Below are 18,217 nucleotides of genomic sequence, written 5' to 3'. Positions count from 1 at the left end.
GTTGGGCCCTCGCTTCTTCATTCCCTGGCGCTACCCGTTTCATGTACTAAACATGTCAAATGTTATTATCTTGATCTTAGTGTATCTTCTCCAAAACGCGCACGGAAAATGCCTCAACTCTAATTCCGACATTTACCAAGCTATGATATCTACAACCGTCGAACCTTCTCTTGAAAACATCACATGGAAAGACAACTACTACAACATTTCGACAGCCTTGTTCCCACTGCCATCCCATTGGTCCGAACGGTCCCATGCTCTCTACATAAGGGTTTGGGTTCATTTTTTGAATGCGTCCAATACAGGCATTGACTTTTCGAAAACTTTGAAATTCACGTGGAGTGAATCGTGTATTTACGTCGTGATTGAACCGGTTGCTACGACCATTCTGTCACATGGGACAATCGTACTTCAACGAGCGACCGCTTCGCTTCATATAACGCTACCTCCATTTTGCAGCAAAGTTAACGAAGACGCTGTCAAAGAAAGAATGCTGAGTTTTATAACCAAGGTATGAAAATATCAAAATAAATTAAAATTTGTCGAAAAGAAAAAAAAATTCCTTGGGGGGGGACGTTTTCTTCATATGAGAACAAAGAGGGATTTTTTATGCCTTTGCAGTATCTTCACGGGACTTTTATTGTCGTATTTAGCTACGTAGCAGAGTTATCTAGCTTGTGCTTTATAGTTTTGTCTACAAATAGCACGTCATTGAGAACCGAAAGTGGACCTTCGGCCGTTGTAGGGGGGGGGGGGGGGGGGGATGCGTTCGCACCCTCGCACCCCCTGAACCCCCCTCCCCCTGGCTTTGGGCCTGCATTTTGCGTGTTCTCTGAACATATTTTGGGGGGTCACTATTTCAACTCAACTTCCCGTTTGGTAGACTCGACTTCTTTATCGCGCACCTCTGCTTTCCTTATATTAGTTTATGTGTGTGCCGATGTTGTGTGTGTGTGTGTGGGTGGGGGATATGCGACGGAGATTTCTTTTCATTACGGACTTTGCGCAAAAGTACAGACTTGCTCGCAGGCTAAAACATCCCTCGCATTAAAACAATGTCAATTAGCATTATATCTTTTGTTTAGCGAAAGTATTATTTTACCCCTCAAACATGGGGAGTAGATCGTTGTCTGTATCGGAATCATAGACGTGTTCATTAAACACGAGGTTCCGCTATAAAAGGGAAAGCTCCTCCCACCCCCGGGCTCAAAAACAATCAGTTATCAATCAGCCGTCGATGAGTCAACATGTCAGGACAATTGCAAAGTAGCCAATAAAAGGTTTGTTCTCACGGCAATCTACGATTGTGTTTGTGCAGAGCGGTTTTTTTTTGTCTTCTTAATACAATGCAGGGAAGTAGCCAATAGAGGGTTACTGTTCTAACGGCAATCAACAGATTCCATTGAGTTAACTGACAGCTCAGTGTTTGGACAGAGTGATATTTGTTTTCTCTTGCTACAAAGTAGCGAAGCAGCCCATTTATTAAGTCACTATTCTCACGGTAGTTGCCGATTTTCCAGCTACCGATTTTTCAAACTACTTCAGCACCTGGAGCAAGTCGGTAATTTTGCGCAAAGTCCGTAATGAAAAAGAAACTCTGTTTGTTCCCCGGTGCCCCACAACAACGGCACACTTGCACTAGGGACTCCCTACGAAAAATGTAAGCAAGCTTTTTTTCTTTGACGACATTTTTTTATTTTATGTATATGTTTGTGTATTAAAAAGGCCGAGGTCCGGTCCGCGTAAGTCCGTGAAGGTCCTGTCTTCATTTTACAGATACCCGTTTTGGCGAGCAGTCCAACCTTTGCATAAATGTTGTCACTCTTCAAACGGATAAAAAAATGTTTTTCGCAGTTGTTAGAAGTAAACAACTTCAAAATGTTTCTGCCACATATCATTGTGCAATGCTTGATGGAATCTTATTTACGACAACGTAAATAAGATTCACGTTAAACTGTACATAAATAGAAATATGGGCCCATTTTCTTCTGTTTGTATATGCGCAAGCACGTAGTCTCTGATGCGCGGCTGATATGTGTTGATGGCTGATATGTGTGCCAAGAATCGCTATAAGTAGCGCAACCAAAAAAAAAATTTATCGGCTCGACTGGGAGCGGAGTCCACAAGTCCTTTATCGATCTGACGTAGAGTGTGGTTAGGCATTTCTACTAACCTATCCATTGACTCATTGAGTAAATTTTAATGGCCGGCATACTTAGTGCTTGCCGATGTTTCTTCCACCTTCTATACTTCAAATATGCCACAGCCAGTAAGTCTTTGATCGTTGAGCTATCGCCCCAGCACACTGGAGAACCATCACATATTAAACTGACATGTGGAAAACACAAAAGATGGCATAGGTAAACACACATGCTATTCAGCACCAAGAAGCTTTAGTATTTCGACAAGACTAGTATAGGAGATCGGAAAATCGCAAGTATGGTAGGCTATTTAGTAGCTGAGTACATCAAATCTGCTGCCAAGAACATTTTGAGATACACCCTACGTATTTGTATCAGCACCTTCTAATAATCCGTGAAGTGACAACAATTAATAGATTTCACGAAAAAAGTATGCTGTAAGTATGTTGTCGTAGCGCTTTATTTAAGATCTTGGATTGGCGGCCATCTTGGATTTTCCAACGATCAATATAGAGAGTGGCAATATTCTTACAACGGTTTTAGTCAATATACGTCATAAAGGAACAAAATGAAGAGATCTCATGAGAAAAAGCTTCGTCACTTTCTTTTTAATAGCAATGATAATAGCAATGGCAATAACAATAATATGTATGTATATTTACCATTCCACTCGCAGTCAAGAACTGGATTACAGGAACATGTAGCACACCACACATTTAGATACTTAACAAACACAAATTGCTAGTCGTTGTAGGAGGCTGGGAGGAGCTGCATTGTCAGAAGGTGTGTGTGTGTGTGGGGGGGTGTATAGTTCTTGAGTAAATAAGTTGCGTACAGTGTGGTCTATAGCTAGATTTGATATATATATATGACAAAGCTTTAGTCTCGGGGAGACGCCATCACCGTTCCAGGCAACGCAGTTATGAGTGAGGCCACACCTCATGGCATTCTAGGGCCTAGATCCACTGCATGTGGCGTACTGCTGGGGCTAGGAGGGGGGAGATGGGGCTTACCCATCCCAATACAACAGCACTGGGGCTGGTGGGGGGAGCCCTTGCCATCTCCAACACGACACTGCTAGGGCATTGAGAGGAAGGTGGATAAGGCGCCCCAACACAACACTGCTAGGGCAGTGAGAGAGAGGTGGATTAGCCGCCCCAACACGACATCAAAATGCTCCGGGCGAGGCTTGGCCGCAGCTGTTCTCCTCCAAATGCAAAGTCATATACAGCAATATGACCAACCAGTGTGGTTGGTATTCCCCAGCAAGATTATTACAAGTAAAAACGTATAACCATAGTAGGGTAACTCGAGCCAATTCAGCAAATTTTGTTGATAGTTAGGTTTCTGACGCTCAGCCAGCTCAACTGCTACCAGAATCTGTTAAGTGCATGCTTGACACACTGCCTCTGCTAAACATCGTGGCATTCTACAAAACGACAAGCCAGCACACTTCATATATACTGACAGTATATATTACTCACCACTACCACCGACGTGAAGTGAAGGTTCGTCAATGCTAACTGCAATTGCATCTTTTCCTCCACTAGCAAACGTGCCCTGATGTTGAGATGCTATAGCTCTGTCACACTAAGTGGCCTTGAGTCGTTTGCTTTTACCGAAGCGGTCGCCTCCAGCCATTGAAAACAGCTCCCCAAAAAAACGCGTCCGGCGGTGCGAAAATGATCGAAACTTGTAGGCCTACCGAAGATTCCTGCTTGAGTACTTTTTGCCATTGAAAACACGGCGAAAAACCCGCGAATCCAGTGTTGAGTCGAGTGAGATTTGCAGACCTCTCCCGGTTATTCAGTCCTTGGCACGTTTGCATCCTCTCTGAGAGGTCTGCAAATCTCGCTCGACTCAACACTGGATTCGCGGGTTTTTTGTCCCTCCCACCACACCCTTAGGGTAGCATGCAACTAGCTAGGTAAATATATTCCACCGTAAGGTGTGGCGGGTATCCCCCTGGGGGGCGGGGAGCTGTAGCCTGGAGGCATGGCTCCTCGGGTGCGCTTGGTTAGGCGGTTACCAAGCTATCCGATACCTAACCCCAAACTTATCAGACGATGAGTTTAACTATTATAAGCGTTACCTCTGTCGGGCAAACGTTTTTGATTGGTCGAGCGGTGTGACGTCATCAACCTGCAGAAGCTTTTGGACGAGAATTCTTGCAGGCGCCCATTATCGAAAACACAGAAAAACATTCCAAAAACTCTGAGAAGTATTCTGAAAACCCGCTTACTGTGCGAGAAATCTATGCTTTCGACATGCCTGGAAATGAAGCTCCTCCGAAGGCGGTCCTTAGAGCAAAAAAACAAACAACGTTTGTCTGATGATGGGGAAGATCTATGGAATCAAAATCGAATCGTGTCGCCGAGAAAGAATAATTTCAGCATGGAATAGGACATGCTTTTTAAAGCTTATTAGAGTACTTGAATTTTAGCCATCTAAGATGTGTCTGATAATACAAATGATGATCTAGATTGGGTATCTTGCTTTGAGAAAGTTTAGGAAAGACGTATGTTGACGGGAAACCGATCTGTGTTTTCGCTTTGACAAAGGAAAAGATCACTTCTCTATGGAACTATAATTCCTTCAACTGCATGAGAATTATAAAAAAGGCGTCATGTTATTTAGGGATATGCTCAAGAACTTGTTACTGACCCTTTTGAAATGTGTCTATCATAATTTGTTGAGTTAAGAAAGAAGAGAAAACACATGAAACATGTTCCACATCTAGACTGTAAAGCTGAACTGTATGTTGATACATTTGAAAGGTAAACTGTATGTTGAATTTGATTTGAAGAGATATTTATTTTTTGAAAAAAAATTATGAACTAAGTTGTTGAAGAATTTTTTTAAATACTTACAGTATTTAAAAATTTCTTATTGTATTACAGTACAAAGATTCCAAATAATTATTGTGTTCTTTGTGTTTTTGTTTGTAAAGATTAACATAACTTAATGGTTCCTGCAAAAAGTGAATCTAAAAATATTTTTTTTGAAAAGATGCTTCACTGTAAGGTACATTAATTATCGTTTTAAGGTGACGGGTCCTACTAAAAATTAAGAACATTGTTAAGAACATATTTAGCCTTAAAATGTCTCAAAAATAAGAAAACGGCCCAGCCTAAGAGAGCATAAGATAAGAGAGGGACACTTTGGTATTACCCGCGCGCCATGTCGATTCCGAATCTGGCTATTTTTGGTAACCACCACCCCACCACTGCGCGTGAGGATTTGCTCCTTTTATTTTGTCCTACTCTCCCGCCGGTTGCGTGTTGTTTTTTTGCAATAACTCGGAAGAAGAAAACAAGTCTAACTTAAGTAAGCAGGATTGGCAAATATACTCACAGAAATCTTAATCCCTGAATAGTTTGACTGTTTTGTTAGTCTGAGCGGCGAATTCAAGTGAAGAAGAAAGAAAAAAACTGACCAGCGATAAAATGGCTGTGATACCGCGTTTGATTCAAATCCCGACTCCAGCTTGTATAAAAACGAAATAATAATATAACATATAATAATAACAACATCAAAGAAGTACAGTAATATCTCCCTCTTTATTTTCTCACTATTACAAAAGCTGAGATACTTCAGCTTGTTGGCTTTGATCATCACAAAAATGCATTCCCTCGCTACAAGGATAGTTTTATAAAATGTGTTTTTCTTGGATTCCTTCTCAATTCACCGGAATATTCACAAAAATCATATATATCATATCTAATGTCTAACTTACAGATTTCGTTTGACCATTAGGAAGATAATGAATGTTGAGAAACCACGAAGAAGCAGCAAGTTAGAGCGAAAACGGTGTTTGAAGCACGAGGTTTTCCGCTCTTGATTTTGAATTATAAGTCTCGTTTTCGAAATCTTGCAATCCTTGAAGTACTGCATCCCCTTAGTAAACCGCAAATGCCCGTATCCTTGATGCTAGAATGGAATTTTCGATGGTATTAGTGCAAATAGGGTGTTTTTTTTTTTCGGTTTCATGTCACAAAACAGCGGCAAACAACAAAATGTAAATGCCAAAGCGCAGGGGTAGGGTGAGTAAACATGCTCACGCGCAGTGGTGGGGTGGTGGTTACTAAAAATAGCCGGATTCGGAATCGACATGGCGCGCGGGTAATACCAAAGTGTCCCTCTCTTATCTTATGCTCTCTTGCCCAGCCTTAACTGAAAATTATACAATCTTATAAAAAAAGGGTGTGGGCCCGATTCTTGTTGGAACTAGTCTGATGTCATTGGTTTAGAATTTATGGAGCGATCGATGAATTAGCTTGCTTGTCCCATGTGATGGTCACGTGAGTGGTCCAGATAGCGGGCACAAAAAGGGTGACATGACGTCATTGACCACAAATTTTGAATCGCCTAGTTTACCAATTTCTATGCATGCAGCTCCGCGTCCGCTTAAAATGACAAAAACTAAATGTGGTGGCAGCCATTGTCCCGTGTGAAGATGCTCCATGTGCAGGGCAAGTAAGACTTGATTAGTGTTCTTTCAGAAAATATTTAAACGTGGCTAGGCCAGATAACAATTGAGAAAAGTTAGCTGAGACTTTACAAAGGATAGGTACAGAGTACGCCAGACCCTGCAGTCTGTAATAAGGGGACATGTCTTCTTGACCAGACTGGGCATTCTGTTGGCCTTGCGAAATGAACTCCTAAGATTTGGGATTTCCTAGAATACCCTAGATACTCCTATATATTGGGAAATGGAATTTGGGAGTACCTAGGAAAATATGGGAGCCAAATGCACGCCTCTGATCATTTGGGAGTTCCTAGTTTATCCTAGGAACTCCCAAATCCTCAGCTATTCTCCTAGATTCTCCCAAAAGTTTGGAAACCCAGCGCTTGCTAAACTGCCGGATCTGGGAAAATGTGGGAGCTAAATGCACGCCTCTGATCATCTAGGAGTTCCTATTCTAGGAACTACTAAGGACACCACAGATGGAATGCAGGTGTCCCATGTCAGGTTGTTTGAGTTAAGATTACTCTAGATGATCTCTTTATTGATAAGCTGCAGATTTGTGGCACCAAGGTGATAGGCCACCACTGCAGGTGATTTCTTTCGGGATACTGTCATGACTTAACACTTGCTAGCGTCAAAATTGATGTTTGATTCATCGTCCAGAAAGAGATACATTGGAATAGCTTTGTATCATAGGTTTCATCCACTCCATACCATGTTAGTTTCTTCAAAAGGATGCCGTGATCCACAGAGTCAAAAGACTTTTTAAAATAAAGTCTAGATAAATATATATATGTAGATAATGCGAAGAATTCAGAGCTAATAACAGCCTAGAGTAGCATTTGCTCATACAAATTTGGATCTTAGATTAGATTAGATCTTTTACTACTGAATCACAGCCTGGGCTACCTGTTGTTAGACGTGGAAAAGAACATTTCAAGACTGGACATTCCAAACTTTAAAAAAAAGAAAGCATCCGCTGGCCCTCTTTCGCTTTTGCTATTAGTTAGTATATTTGCGAATACACTCAGAAGACAAGGGGATATCCCAGATCCTAAGCAGGAAATGCGCGTTACGACCTCATGTCTTACCACCGGGGAAAACATGCGGAAAACACGAATTTCCACCAGTAGATATTAGGAGAAGACATGCGAATACGAACAAAAGAGGGGTTACCAAAGGAGGGTTTTGAAGACTTGCGAATATGCGTCGTGGGGGGGGGGGGGGGGGGGGAGATGAATTATGAATTATGGCTTTTAAAGGGTTGGGAATAATGGATTATTATAAAGTTTATCCAAATCTAATGCACCAACAATAGCTTCCTTCTTGGCCACGCCCTTTTTAACACAAACGAAAAGGATTAGAAGTAAGAATGAATTATATGAATAAATCCGATTATGAATTATTGAGAAAAATGATAACATGAATTTAATGAATTATCAAAATAAAATAAGCACAAAAAAGGGCTCCGGTCGACTTTATTGAAATATATATACTAATACATTCAGATTTCTATTTGTATCATAATCTTATTTACAAACATTGTGGTCATGAACAATGAATATCCCTATGCTACAATACGACCTAATACATTCACAACTACAAAATCACTGACTCCCCTGGAGAGGGAGGGTGGGTAAAAGGGCTTGCGATAGAATTTGCTGACGTTGCGCTTGCTAGTAAAATGCAGGCACCAACTCTCCCGTGATATTTATATTATGCCATGACCAGGTGGTGACATGGACGCGCCACATTCTAGCCTGTGTAGCGGCGTTATTTGTCTCATGGGTTTATTTTTGTGCGTTGCGTTGCGCTTTTTTTTTCATAGCGTTACGTTTTTTTTTTTTTTGCGGCCACAAATCAGAGAGACCCCAAATCCTAGTACCAGACTTCGCGCGACCTAAATTCCACAGCCCTAGTTTCGCGCTGCTTAAAATACAAACAAACCGCCGCTACGCAGGCTAGCCACATTCCTGACATGATCAGTCGCAATTTAGCGGATGACCTACCAGAAACCACCTTGTATCACGTAATTTAGATTTATACTAGAAGTTTCTAATAGAAAGTGAATGTTCGGAGGACGGGACGAACATGTTGCAGTACAGGGGTTCTCGGAAAGACCGCTGATCTGCATGAAATCAAAATACAAATCAGCCGACTGGGAACCCTGTGGTGTGGACACGAAATTGCATCCACTATATGAAACTCGCGCATGCGCTAAAACACCGCTGGTCGATATGAAATCAATATACAAATCAGCCGACTGGGAAGCCTGTGGTGTCGACACGAAAAATCATATGCGATACCTAATGCGATACCAAGATTAGGCTTGCTCTCCGGTTGCTGCGCTCTCTCCTAGCAATTAATACTATATATCAATATTCACAATTAAATAAGCAGGAATAATGAATTATGGCTTGTAAATATTTCATCATGGGTAATATTCCAGATCTTACACTGTAGAATATTCGAGTAGACGCGGAGTCGACCTCATGTCTTACCACCGGGGAAGACTTCTACTTCTACTTTATTACTTTTCAACACTTTCGTATCAAGAAAAGATGACAAAATATATATAAATCTAAATATATAAATCTAAATATAAATTAATAATAAATAGGTAATCCATAAATTCAGTCGGCTTACTATATACAATAAAAATTAAAATAAATTATAAAATAAGATAATACTTAAACAATAAAAATAGCATGATAATAAAAATTAGGCGATGAACTTGTTTACGTTATTACAAAAAGATGAATAACTATTTTCTTCTCTAAGTTCAATTGATAAATTGTTCCAATCTTTGATTGTTCTGGGAAAGAAACTATATAAATAATAATCGTGACGTGCCTTAGGCTGTATAAATGTATTACTTGAATAACTTCGAGTATGACGCATTGAACGTTGATAATAATTAGGTATCGGCAATGCAATGCCATTATTTACTGATAAATAAAACATTTTTACACGGTGAGCCTTTCTCCTCTCACTCAGCAGATCCAAAGAAAGGGATTGTCTCATTATTGTAACACTAGAGTTCCAGTCGTAATCCCGCTTTATGAATCTCACCGCACGTCGCTGGACTGCTTCAATCTTGTCCACTTGATCCTGTCTATAAGGGTCCCATACAGCAGCTGCATATTCTAGATGTGACCTTACAAGTGTAACATAGGCTACACGCTTGGTGACCTCAGAACATGAATACAAGTTCCTTTTTATGAATCCAAGTGTTGAGTTAGCCTTGTTTACGATCTTGTTTACTTGAAAATTCCACCGTAAATCATCAGACAGCAAAACGCCCAGGTAGGGATGCTGTTTAACACCTGAGAGTTTCTGATTATATAAGGTATAATCTTTCAGTACTGGTGATTTATTTCTGTAGACTGACATTTTGTAACATTTGGTAGGGTTAAAAACCATTTGCCATCTTTCGGCCCATAGCCCCACTCTGTCCAAGTCCCTCTGCAAGACTAGGGTATCATCGTCATGTGTAATTTGGTGGTACAGCAGGGCATCATCAGCAAATAGCCTTAAAGTGCATTCCAAGTTCTCCTGCATGTCATTAATAAACAGGAGGAACATCAATGGACCAAGTACAGTGCCTTGCGGCACTCCTGATGTTACGTCTACTGGTTTTGATGAAACACCGTCCACTACGACTCTTTGTGTTCTATTGGTGAGCCATGACTTTATCCATGCTAGTGTTCTACCTTGAATACCATAATACAGTAATTTACTGATCAAGCGACCATGTGCGACCTTGTCAAAGGCCTTACTGAAGTCAAGTATCAGCATGTCTATTTGACCACCGTTATCCGTATTTCGTGCCAGGTCTTCAACTGTTAATAGAAGCTGGGTTTCGCATGAATGGTTTTTGCGAAACCCGTGTTGATTTGCAAATAGGATATTATTATTCTCAAGATGCTCCATTATGTTCTTGTAGATGACATGTTCCATAAGTTTGCATAATACTGTAGTTAAAGACACCGGTCTATAATTACATGGGTCGTGCTTCACTCCTTTCTTGAATATTGGAACCACTTGTGCCTTAGTCCAGTCTTCAGGTAATTGGCCAGACTTGCGGAAAACACAAGTTTTCACCCGTGGATTATTAGGGGAAGACAGGTGGAAGACACGATCGCGCCGCGCTCCCTGTGTGCCCGATCTCCGCGACGTCCTGGGTCCCCGAGGATGGATGTATTCACCATTCACCTTTAAAAAGCCGATGTGCAAATGGAGTTTGATTTACCTGTTGAAGTTATAATCAGGCAAACCAAGGCACCAACAAGGAATACCAGATTAATTGAACCCATCGAAGAAGATATTTCCTAAAGACTCTTGGGATCAACAGGGAGTAAATACGGCAGCTAAGTGTTTTGCATTAATTTGGCATATCCTATAGAAATAGGGATGCTTGAACAGTTGAATGCCCTTATGAGTTGTTTGGGCTAAAAAGAGTCAGCCAAGCATGCTTAAATACCGTATACAATTATCAGTTAAAGTAGGATCCTTGTCATCAGTACATAGTGTATTTCTGCCATTCTTGAATATGACGAGCGTATGTATATGTCAGCGCCATTGTGTATGCTGTACGTTCTTGAGAGATTGTACAAATTTTATAGCCAAATTCCAAATTGGTAGGGAACTCTCCAGAAAAGAAGACGGGAGGTAATCGTCCTATCTTTTTTGGTATATAATATCGACCAATTGATATCCCTATTGTATAAATTATATGTGAATTGCAGTGTATAAACTGCAATTCCTTAGGGGGTGTTTAAGGATTTTTTCAATTCTGCTATCTCTTATGGTATAAAATTTTCGAGCAAATGCTATTCCTTTAGTTTTTTTTTACGGGTATTTTTTAATGAACGCCCCCCCCCCCCCCCCTTCATCTTGAAAACAAACGACAGGAATTTTTTCCGATTCTGCTATCTGTTAGAGTTAAAAAAGTCCTTCGATCACACCCAATGTTCTATTTCTTACGGGTAAGAATTGCTGTTGACCAAACCCGAAGTGGTATCCCTGTTTCTAGAGTCTCCCCCGGGGTCGACGCACCTCCTTTTTGATGTAGCGCATTTACTTATAATCGGTTTCTCCTACATTTTGTAAACTTAGACATGTTGATTTATCTAAGGCAATAAAGATTATTATTATTATTATTATTATTATTATTATTATTATTATTATTATTGTTATTATTATTATTATTATTATTATTATTATTATTATTATTATTATTATTATTATTATTATTATTATTATTATTATTATCCTAATATATTCACTAAATTGGCAGCATTAGCTATCGCGACTCCCCTGAAGGTTCGTGGGATAAGAACCAATGGAGTTTGCGTGGACCAACGTAGTTTGCTTGAGGCAAAGTGGGGAAGAACGGAGATGAGAGAGGAGAAGACAGGGGGGGGGGGGGTTTGAGAGGCAAGAGCAGTGGAAAGGACGCAAGAAATGAGAATTTAGGCACGAACGAAATAAATGAAATTTGTTTATAATATTATGTTTCAAATAACCGGGTTTAGGATTGATAACAAAAAGCGTGTGAAATAAAAAAAACGTAAAATACCATTCGCAAAATAGTTCATGTTAGTAGTAAGCCAGTGTAACAGTTATTTTGGGGGGTTCACTAACCACTTGTAATGGACTCTCTTATATGACGACTATGACCACTTAGCTGGGGGAGGTACCAGTTTGACTTCTTCGCTGTTACAACTGCTTCATACGGTGTGTACAAGACGGTTTACAAGTAGATTTTAAGATGATCTTAAGAATAATAATTTGGGGTATTCAAATTATTGTATTTGGGGAGGTACCAGTTTGACTTCTTCGCTGTTGCAACTGCTTTATACTGTACGGTGTGTAAAGACGGTTTACAAGTAGATCTTAATTTGGGGTATCATACCGCACCCCCTTTGTATCTTCCTAAGACGGCGAGCCCAAACGGGAAACCCTCACTGACACCCCGAAAAGCATTTAGTTTCGTTTGGATAAGGTTTCTAGCCTATGGGTGGCGACCTTCCAACGTAGGTGTGCCAGTGAGTTACCCTTGGACTGCCGTGACCTACGTAATAATTACATGGTTATTATTGACTACGGAGGTAACTCACTATTAACGGATCATTAACTCCCGGCACAAGTTGGCGGTAAATTGTCTAAAATGATAAAGTTATAAAAATAGCGAAATCCATCACCTTGCGTTAATTTCCCGCGTGACAAGTACTAGCGTATCCCCGACACCCTGCTATAATTGTCCCGCGTGACACCAGCCTATGAACTTCAAACTGTGCAAGGCGTGTTGTTTCGGGTCTACACAATAGGATACCTTGGATGGGATTCCAAAGACTACTACCCAGTATTCAGCCAATCCCATGTTAAGGCGTTAAAGATATTTGTGATACTGAGTAGCAATAGAAACAATTCGAGGGTTTCGTTTAGAACGGTCGTGTTTATCCAGATTGTTTCTGATATTTTACAGCGTGATGATAGCGATGATACCATGATAGACAGCATCGGGAATCTTGGTGGATTTCTCCAGTTCAGTGTGGTTGGTAACATGCGGTTACACGGTAACAGATGGACCAATTGTGATATGCACCTCACGCGTTTGTAGCATTGTAGGATAACAAAAATCTATGGGGATATGTATAATACGAGTTATGATGGTAATTCTAGTGACTAAAGCGTTTGATAATATTGACCTGTAAACGAGGTTTTTTCAGCTATCGCGCTGGTATTATCTTTGTACGCGATTGCAAGGGTCGGTGGGACTATCTTACGCGCGAGTGGTATTTCTATCCTTTAATCACACAGATCCGCGATATAAGCATCTTATGCGCTAATAACTCTACTGCCTACCCGTTGACCACATGGATCCGCGATATGAGCATCTTATGCGCTAGTAACTCTACTGCCTACCCGTTGATCACATGGATCCGCAATATGAGCATCTTATGCGCTATAACTCTACTGCCTAACCGTTGATCACATGGATCCGCGATATGAGCATCTTATGCGCTAGTAACTCTGCCTACCCTTTGATCTCATGGATCCGCGATATGAGCATCTTATGCGCTAGTGACTCTACTGCCTACCCGTTGATCACATGGATCCGCGATATGAGCATCTTATGCGCTAGTAACTCTGCCTACCCTTTGATCTCATGGATCCGCGATATGAGCATCTTATGCGCTAGTGACTCTACTGCCTACCCGTTGATAACATGGATCCGCGATATGAGCATCTTATTCGCTAGTGACTCTATTGCCTACCCTTTGATCACATGGATCCGCGATATGAGCATCTTATGCGCTAGTGACTCTACTGCCTACCCGCTGATAACATGGATCTGTGGTTTTAGCTCTGTGCAACTCCTGGTACTCACTCCCTCTTATGTCTGTGCCTACTCCCCTCTCGTCCCTACCACCAGGCCTGGCCGCAATGCGTGTCCCAGGATGCATTGGGGCGTACTGCGCATTCTCGCTGTGTTGTGTCGTCGCCTGTAAAGATTGGTACACTTCAGGTGGTAAACCTCGATTTCTTGTGTTCTCATAACCTGGCTCGCCTTGATCACCTGTGTCGTTCCTTGCTCTCCTCGCGGGTGGATTCTGTCTACTCATTCTCGTGCTATCGACGCAATCGTACTGGCGATTGCCTGGTACATGCCGATCACGTGATGCATGTCTATTCATAGCTTCATACTGCGTGACATTGCCCTCTTGCGTTACATCCTCGTATTGCGCGACATTGCTCCCTTGCGTTACATCTTCGCATTTCGTGACGTTACTATGGGTCGGTGATCGTGTTTGTGTATTGTTCACTGGTTCGTATTGTGGAATGGGGTCAGGGGTGGGTCCCCTAATTTCCGATGGGGCGACCTCATTATCTACCATCTCTGGTATTACATGTTGGTCTTGGTTGACGTTTTCTTGCATCGCCACATTCTTAAGAGCAAGCATAAATTATGTTTAAAGTGTTTTCACCCTCAAAACGCTCACTACTCGTACATAACTCAGTATATTTGTTAGGAAAAGTTTTACCTGGAATCCAGAGTAGCCTGGGTTATCAGGTTCAGATCTGTGGGAGAAAGGTACTGGAATTCAAGATCAAGAATATAAAGCGCTGTTATTTAACGAAGTTTTTATACCTTTCTCTCTTTGCTGTTAGACCTGTGAAAGAAAAAGTAGCATCTTTAAAGTAAATCTTTTAAGTTATTGTAGCAGAAGTTTAACATATCTAACCGACTTACCTGCCCTCTTCAGCACCGCGATGTAGACAAACAGACGAATGATGACCAAGAACAAGATGGCGACCAGCACAGCGAGACCAACAATGGTTGAATTCTGATCATTTACCTCGACAGCTGGAACAAAAGAAAGAACGTCGATGTTACGACTTCACCAGAACATGTACCTGTACCTGTACATGTACTGATGATCACATGACTAACACGCTTATCTGTGGGGGTGGTACTGATGATCACGTGACTAATACACGTACCTGTGGGGGTGGTCCTGATGGTCACGTGACTAGCACACGTACCTGTGGGGGTGGTCCTGATGTACACCGTGTCACGCCTCGTGTCTTCCCGCACCGACACAGTGACCTCAACCTCGTACAGAGTGTCAGGCTCAAGATCATCCAATACGCACGACAGCGAGGCTGAACTACTAGAGCCTGATGACGTCACCCAGTCACGTGACGCTCCAGCTAGAGGTCTAGCGCGCATCGTACATTGCGCATTACGAGTTGCGTTTGACCACGTGACTTTGAGGCTGCTGGATGCCGGCATGACGTCACTTAGCTGTGGTAACGACTCCGCTATAGAAGATAATGTAGACAGTGGTGTAGCTAGTAAAGCTAGCAAAGCAGGCGAGGCTAGTGAAGTTGGTGAAGCTAGTGTAGCAGTGTCATTACGTCCATGCCGTTATGTCGGACTAAACATAGTGCGCGCGCCCATGTCGTTATGTTGTTATGTTGCTAGTGTGCACTAATAACACAACACGCCAATAGAGTAACGTTGTCACACAATCTTCTCTCTCGGTTGTGTACAGTGTGTCGTATGCGCTAGCCAACTGTAGTGCAACACAAAACGCCAATAGAGTAACGTTGTCAGGCAATACTCTAGAGGGTGGCTATGTTCAGTGTGTGATTACTTGTATCTGCGCTAGCCACACAAAACGCAAATAAACATCGTCACGCAATCTTGTTACTGTGAAAATGCACTGTGTGTAAGTACCTGCGCTAGCCGCCTGTAGTGTGATGGTGGATCCGTTAATGCCGTATTTTCCCAGGCTTCCCGTCATCGCGACGTTCTGTAGCGGTTCCAAAGCTTTATCGCGCGACGTCGGCTCGTTAAATGAGAGTTCAAAGTCAACGATCACACTGCCTTTCCTAGAAACAACAAAAACAGGAATCGCAAAAGACGAAACCACAGAGCTGCGTCTCTGAATTTTGAGGAATATTGTACACTTGTTTTTAAAAAAAAAAAAAGAAAAACGGGCTTTTTTTATAATTTGCTAGACCTTCCATGGGCGATCAAAAAAAGTCTGAGTTGCAAATCATGATCTAAATAGAAGAACAAACATGCGCACGAATAAAAAAACACTTTTTTTTATAAACTGTGGTTAAAGTCGCTAGTAAGATAATAACGCACTTCACATTACAAGTGAAGTTTGCTAAAAAAATATATACAAATCTGCATTCGTATGAGCATGCGCTTGCTCCCCCACCCCTCCCTCCCCTATTCTTCAACAAGTTCATTTTGTTTTCGTTGTCAAGGCTCTACCTCAAGTCTAACACTTTGCTCCTTACGAATATCGGCATGTTCTCATAAGCCTTGTCGATCTGTGGATACAAGAAGAACTCAGTTACTAACACTTTAATACAGCAACTTACTTATCAAGGAAAGTCACAAAAGCTTGCCCTGTTACGAAATTATGAAAAGTAAGGTGCTAGAAGACGGCTTCCTACCCCTATTTGATATGATTGATATGATTTTTATTTCGTAATCAATTTACTGAACAATGCCCATTGATTTATGCTAAAACAAAAACGGATGGCGTTTTGGATTATAAATGTGACCGTACCTTCTACCAAAGAAAATTGGGAAAGGAAAACCAAAACCACATGATATACACGGATAGAACACCACGGACAAATAGACGACTTACCGCCTGACGGATTTCCGCTGTTATGTTCTTGTAGCTCTCGGTGGCCGAGTTTGCGTAACCCTCCCGCCATGCAATCCCTGACAACTTAAAGGAGCCCACAAACACCATGTCAACCTCATCTGGACAAACAAGATATCGAGAGAGATGTTAACCGACAACAAGAAGGTGTAACATGTGCATTGAATGCTATTCTAAAACGGGGCTCGAAATATTGGCGGCACGATACAGAAACATTGGGGGGCACAGAGTCCCTACCTATAATTTTCAAAAGTATTATCCCAAGTGCCCCACTCCCTGCTAGGACCCTGTGAAATATTTTTATTTTAATTCGGGGAAATCAACATTTTGTTGTAAAAAGTCATCCTTGCTACATCATTGTAACCGTTTGTATCTTTTGTTGATTTATACGTCACACACGATATCTGCTTACTAGAACAGCGTACGGTCATGGGGAATCATAGAAAGATGTAAAAAGAGCGAACAGACCCGTACCCAGGATTTTTCTTTGGGGGGGGGGGGGGGGGGGTGCGAAATCCTAAAAAGTGGACCTAATTTTTCAGGTGGGGGGGGGGGGGGGGGGTTGGGGGAGGGGATTGATAAAAATCTAGCACCTCTATTGAGAAACGAAAGTGGACCTTCGGCTTGCACCCTACCCCTCCCCCCTGGGTACGGACCTGGCGAATGTTACCTATCTTCTTGCACTGAGGTCTAGACCAACCAAGTTTACACTCGCACTCGAACGAGGTACGCCTGTCTGCGCATGAGCCGTTTTTGTCACAAGAATCAGAAGATATGCATTTGCCATCATTGCTGCAGAAGTCGGATGGACACAGCGCTAAAAAAATTTTAATTAAAAATACAAATGAAACTAATTTAAAAATGCTATTTAGTGCTAACGGTGCTTAAGGGTATGAATGCACTCTCTGAGCCCCTCCCTAAATAATTCTCCTCCCTAGCTACTCCCCTCCCTAGCTACACCCCTCCCTAGCTACACCCCTCCCTAGCTACTCCCCTCCCTAGTTACTCCCCTCCCTAGCTATTCCCCTCCCTAGCTACACCCCTCCCTAGCTACTCCCCTCCCTAGCTACTCACCTCCCTAGCTACACCCTCCATAGCTACTCCCCTCCCTAGCTACACCCCTCCCTAGCTACACCCCTCCCTAGCTACTCCCCTCCCTAGTTACTCCCCTCCCTAGCTATTCCCCTCCCTAGCTACACCCCTCCCTAGCTACTCCCCTCCATAGCTACACCCCTCCCTATCTACTCCCCTCCCTAGCTACTCCCCTCCCTAGCTAATCTCCTCCCTAGCTTCTCCCCTCCATAGCTACTCCCCTCCATAGCTACACCCCTCCCTAGCTACTCCCCTCCCTAGCTACACCCCTCCCTAGCTACTCCCCTCCCTAGCTACTCCCCTCCCTAGCTACA

At 42.1% G+C, this 18,217-nt stretch overlaps 3 protein-coding genes and 1 long non-coding RNA gene across 4 annotated transcripts in view; 2 read left to right on the top strand and 2 right to left on the bottom strand.

Moving 5' to 3' along the window:
• The first annotated feature begins 17 nt into the window (after positions 1-17).
• On the top strand, positions 18-13,518 carry LOC125572443. The gene is made up of 2 exons (XM_048732953.1): positions 18-511; positions 13,100-13,518. The coding sequence occupies exons 1-2, from the start codon at positions 53-55 to the stop codon at positions 13,232-13,234; spliced, it is 594 nt and encodes a 197-aa protein (XP_048588910.1). The 5' UTR covers positions 18-52; the 3' UTR covers positions 13,235-13,518.
• On the top strand, positions 9,117-10,628 carry LOC125572444. The gene is made up of 2 exons (XR_007313822.1): positions 9,117-9,915; positions 10,020-10,628. It is a non-coding gene; the product is annotated as an uncharacterized LOC125572444 (long non-coding RNA).
• A 407-nt stretch (positions 13,519-13,925) lies between the features above and the next one.
• On the bottom strand, positions 13,926-15,451 carry LOC116606957. Its single transcript, XM_048732399.1, has 5 exons — positions 15,163-15,451; positions 14,870-14,983; positions 14,768-14,789; positions 14,661-14,697; positions 13,926-14,564 (listed from the first exon to the last, which is right to left on the bottom strand). The coding sequence occupies exons 1-5, from the start codon at positions 15,410-15,412 to the stop codon at positions 13,926-13,928; spliced, it is 1,062 nt and encodes a 353-aa protein (XP_048588356.1). The 5' UTR covers positions 15,413-15,451.
• A 52-nt stretch (positions 15,452-15,503) lies between these two features.
• Positions 15,504-18,217, bottom strand: part of LOC116601894 (hemicentin-1) — a 29,299-nt gene continuing 26,585 nt past the window's right edge. Inside the window, exons 10-13 of the mRNA XM_048732951.1 lie at positions 17,482-17,628; positions 16,794-16,912; positions 16,409-16,467; positions 15,504-16,014 (exon numbers count right to left, since the gene is read on the bottom strand). Of these exons, the coding sequence (XP_048588908.1) occupies positions 15,762-16,014; positions 16,409-16,467; positions 16,794-16,912; positions 17,482-17,628 (578 nt within the window). The 3' untranslated portion in view covers positions 15,504-15,761. The remainder of the gene's footprint in view (positions 16,015-16,408; positions 16,468-16,793; positions 16,913-17,481; positions 17,629-18,217) is intronic.

This window comes from Nematostella vectensis, chromosome 9, assembly GCF_932526225.1.
Source record: "Nematostella vectensis chromosome 9, jaNemVect1.1, whole genome shotgun sequence".
Taxonomy (NCBI): Eukaryota; Metazoa; Cnidaria; class Anthozoa; order Actiniaria; family Edwardsiidae; genus Nematostella; species Nematostella vectensis.
Note: the sequence above shows the minus strand (reverse complement) of the source record. Positions and strands in the feature narration are given on the sequence as shown.

Bases quoted from the DNA above. Each gene is read 5' to 3' on its own strand.
- LOC125572443 (XM_048732953.1), top strand. From the start codon at position 53: ATGTCAAATGTTATTATCTTGATCTTAGTGTATCTTCTCCAAAACGCG. The intron at 512-13,099 runs GTATGAAAATAT...GATATTTTACAG, and splicing joins TGCTGAGTTTTATAACCAAG to CGTGATGATAGCGATGATAC.
- LOC116606957 (XM_048732399.1), bottom strand. From the start codon at position 15,412: ATGCCGGCATCCAGCAGCCTCAAAGTCACGTGGTCAAACGCAACTCGT. The intron at 14,790-14,869 runs GTAAGTCGGTTA...TTTCTTTCACAG, and splicing joins CGCGGTGCTGAAGAGGGCAG to GTCTAACAGCAAAGAGAGAA. The intron at 14,565-14,660 runs GTAAAACTTTTC...CTTGCTCTTAAG, and splicing joins CAGGCTACTCTGGATTCCAG to AATGTGGCGATGCAAGAAAA.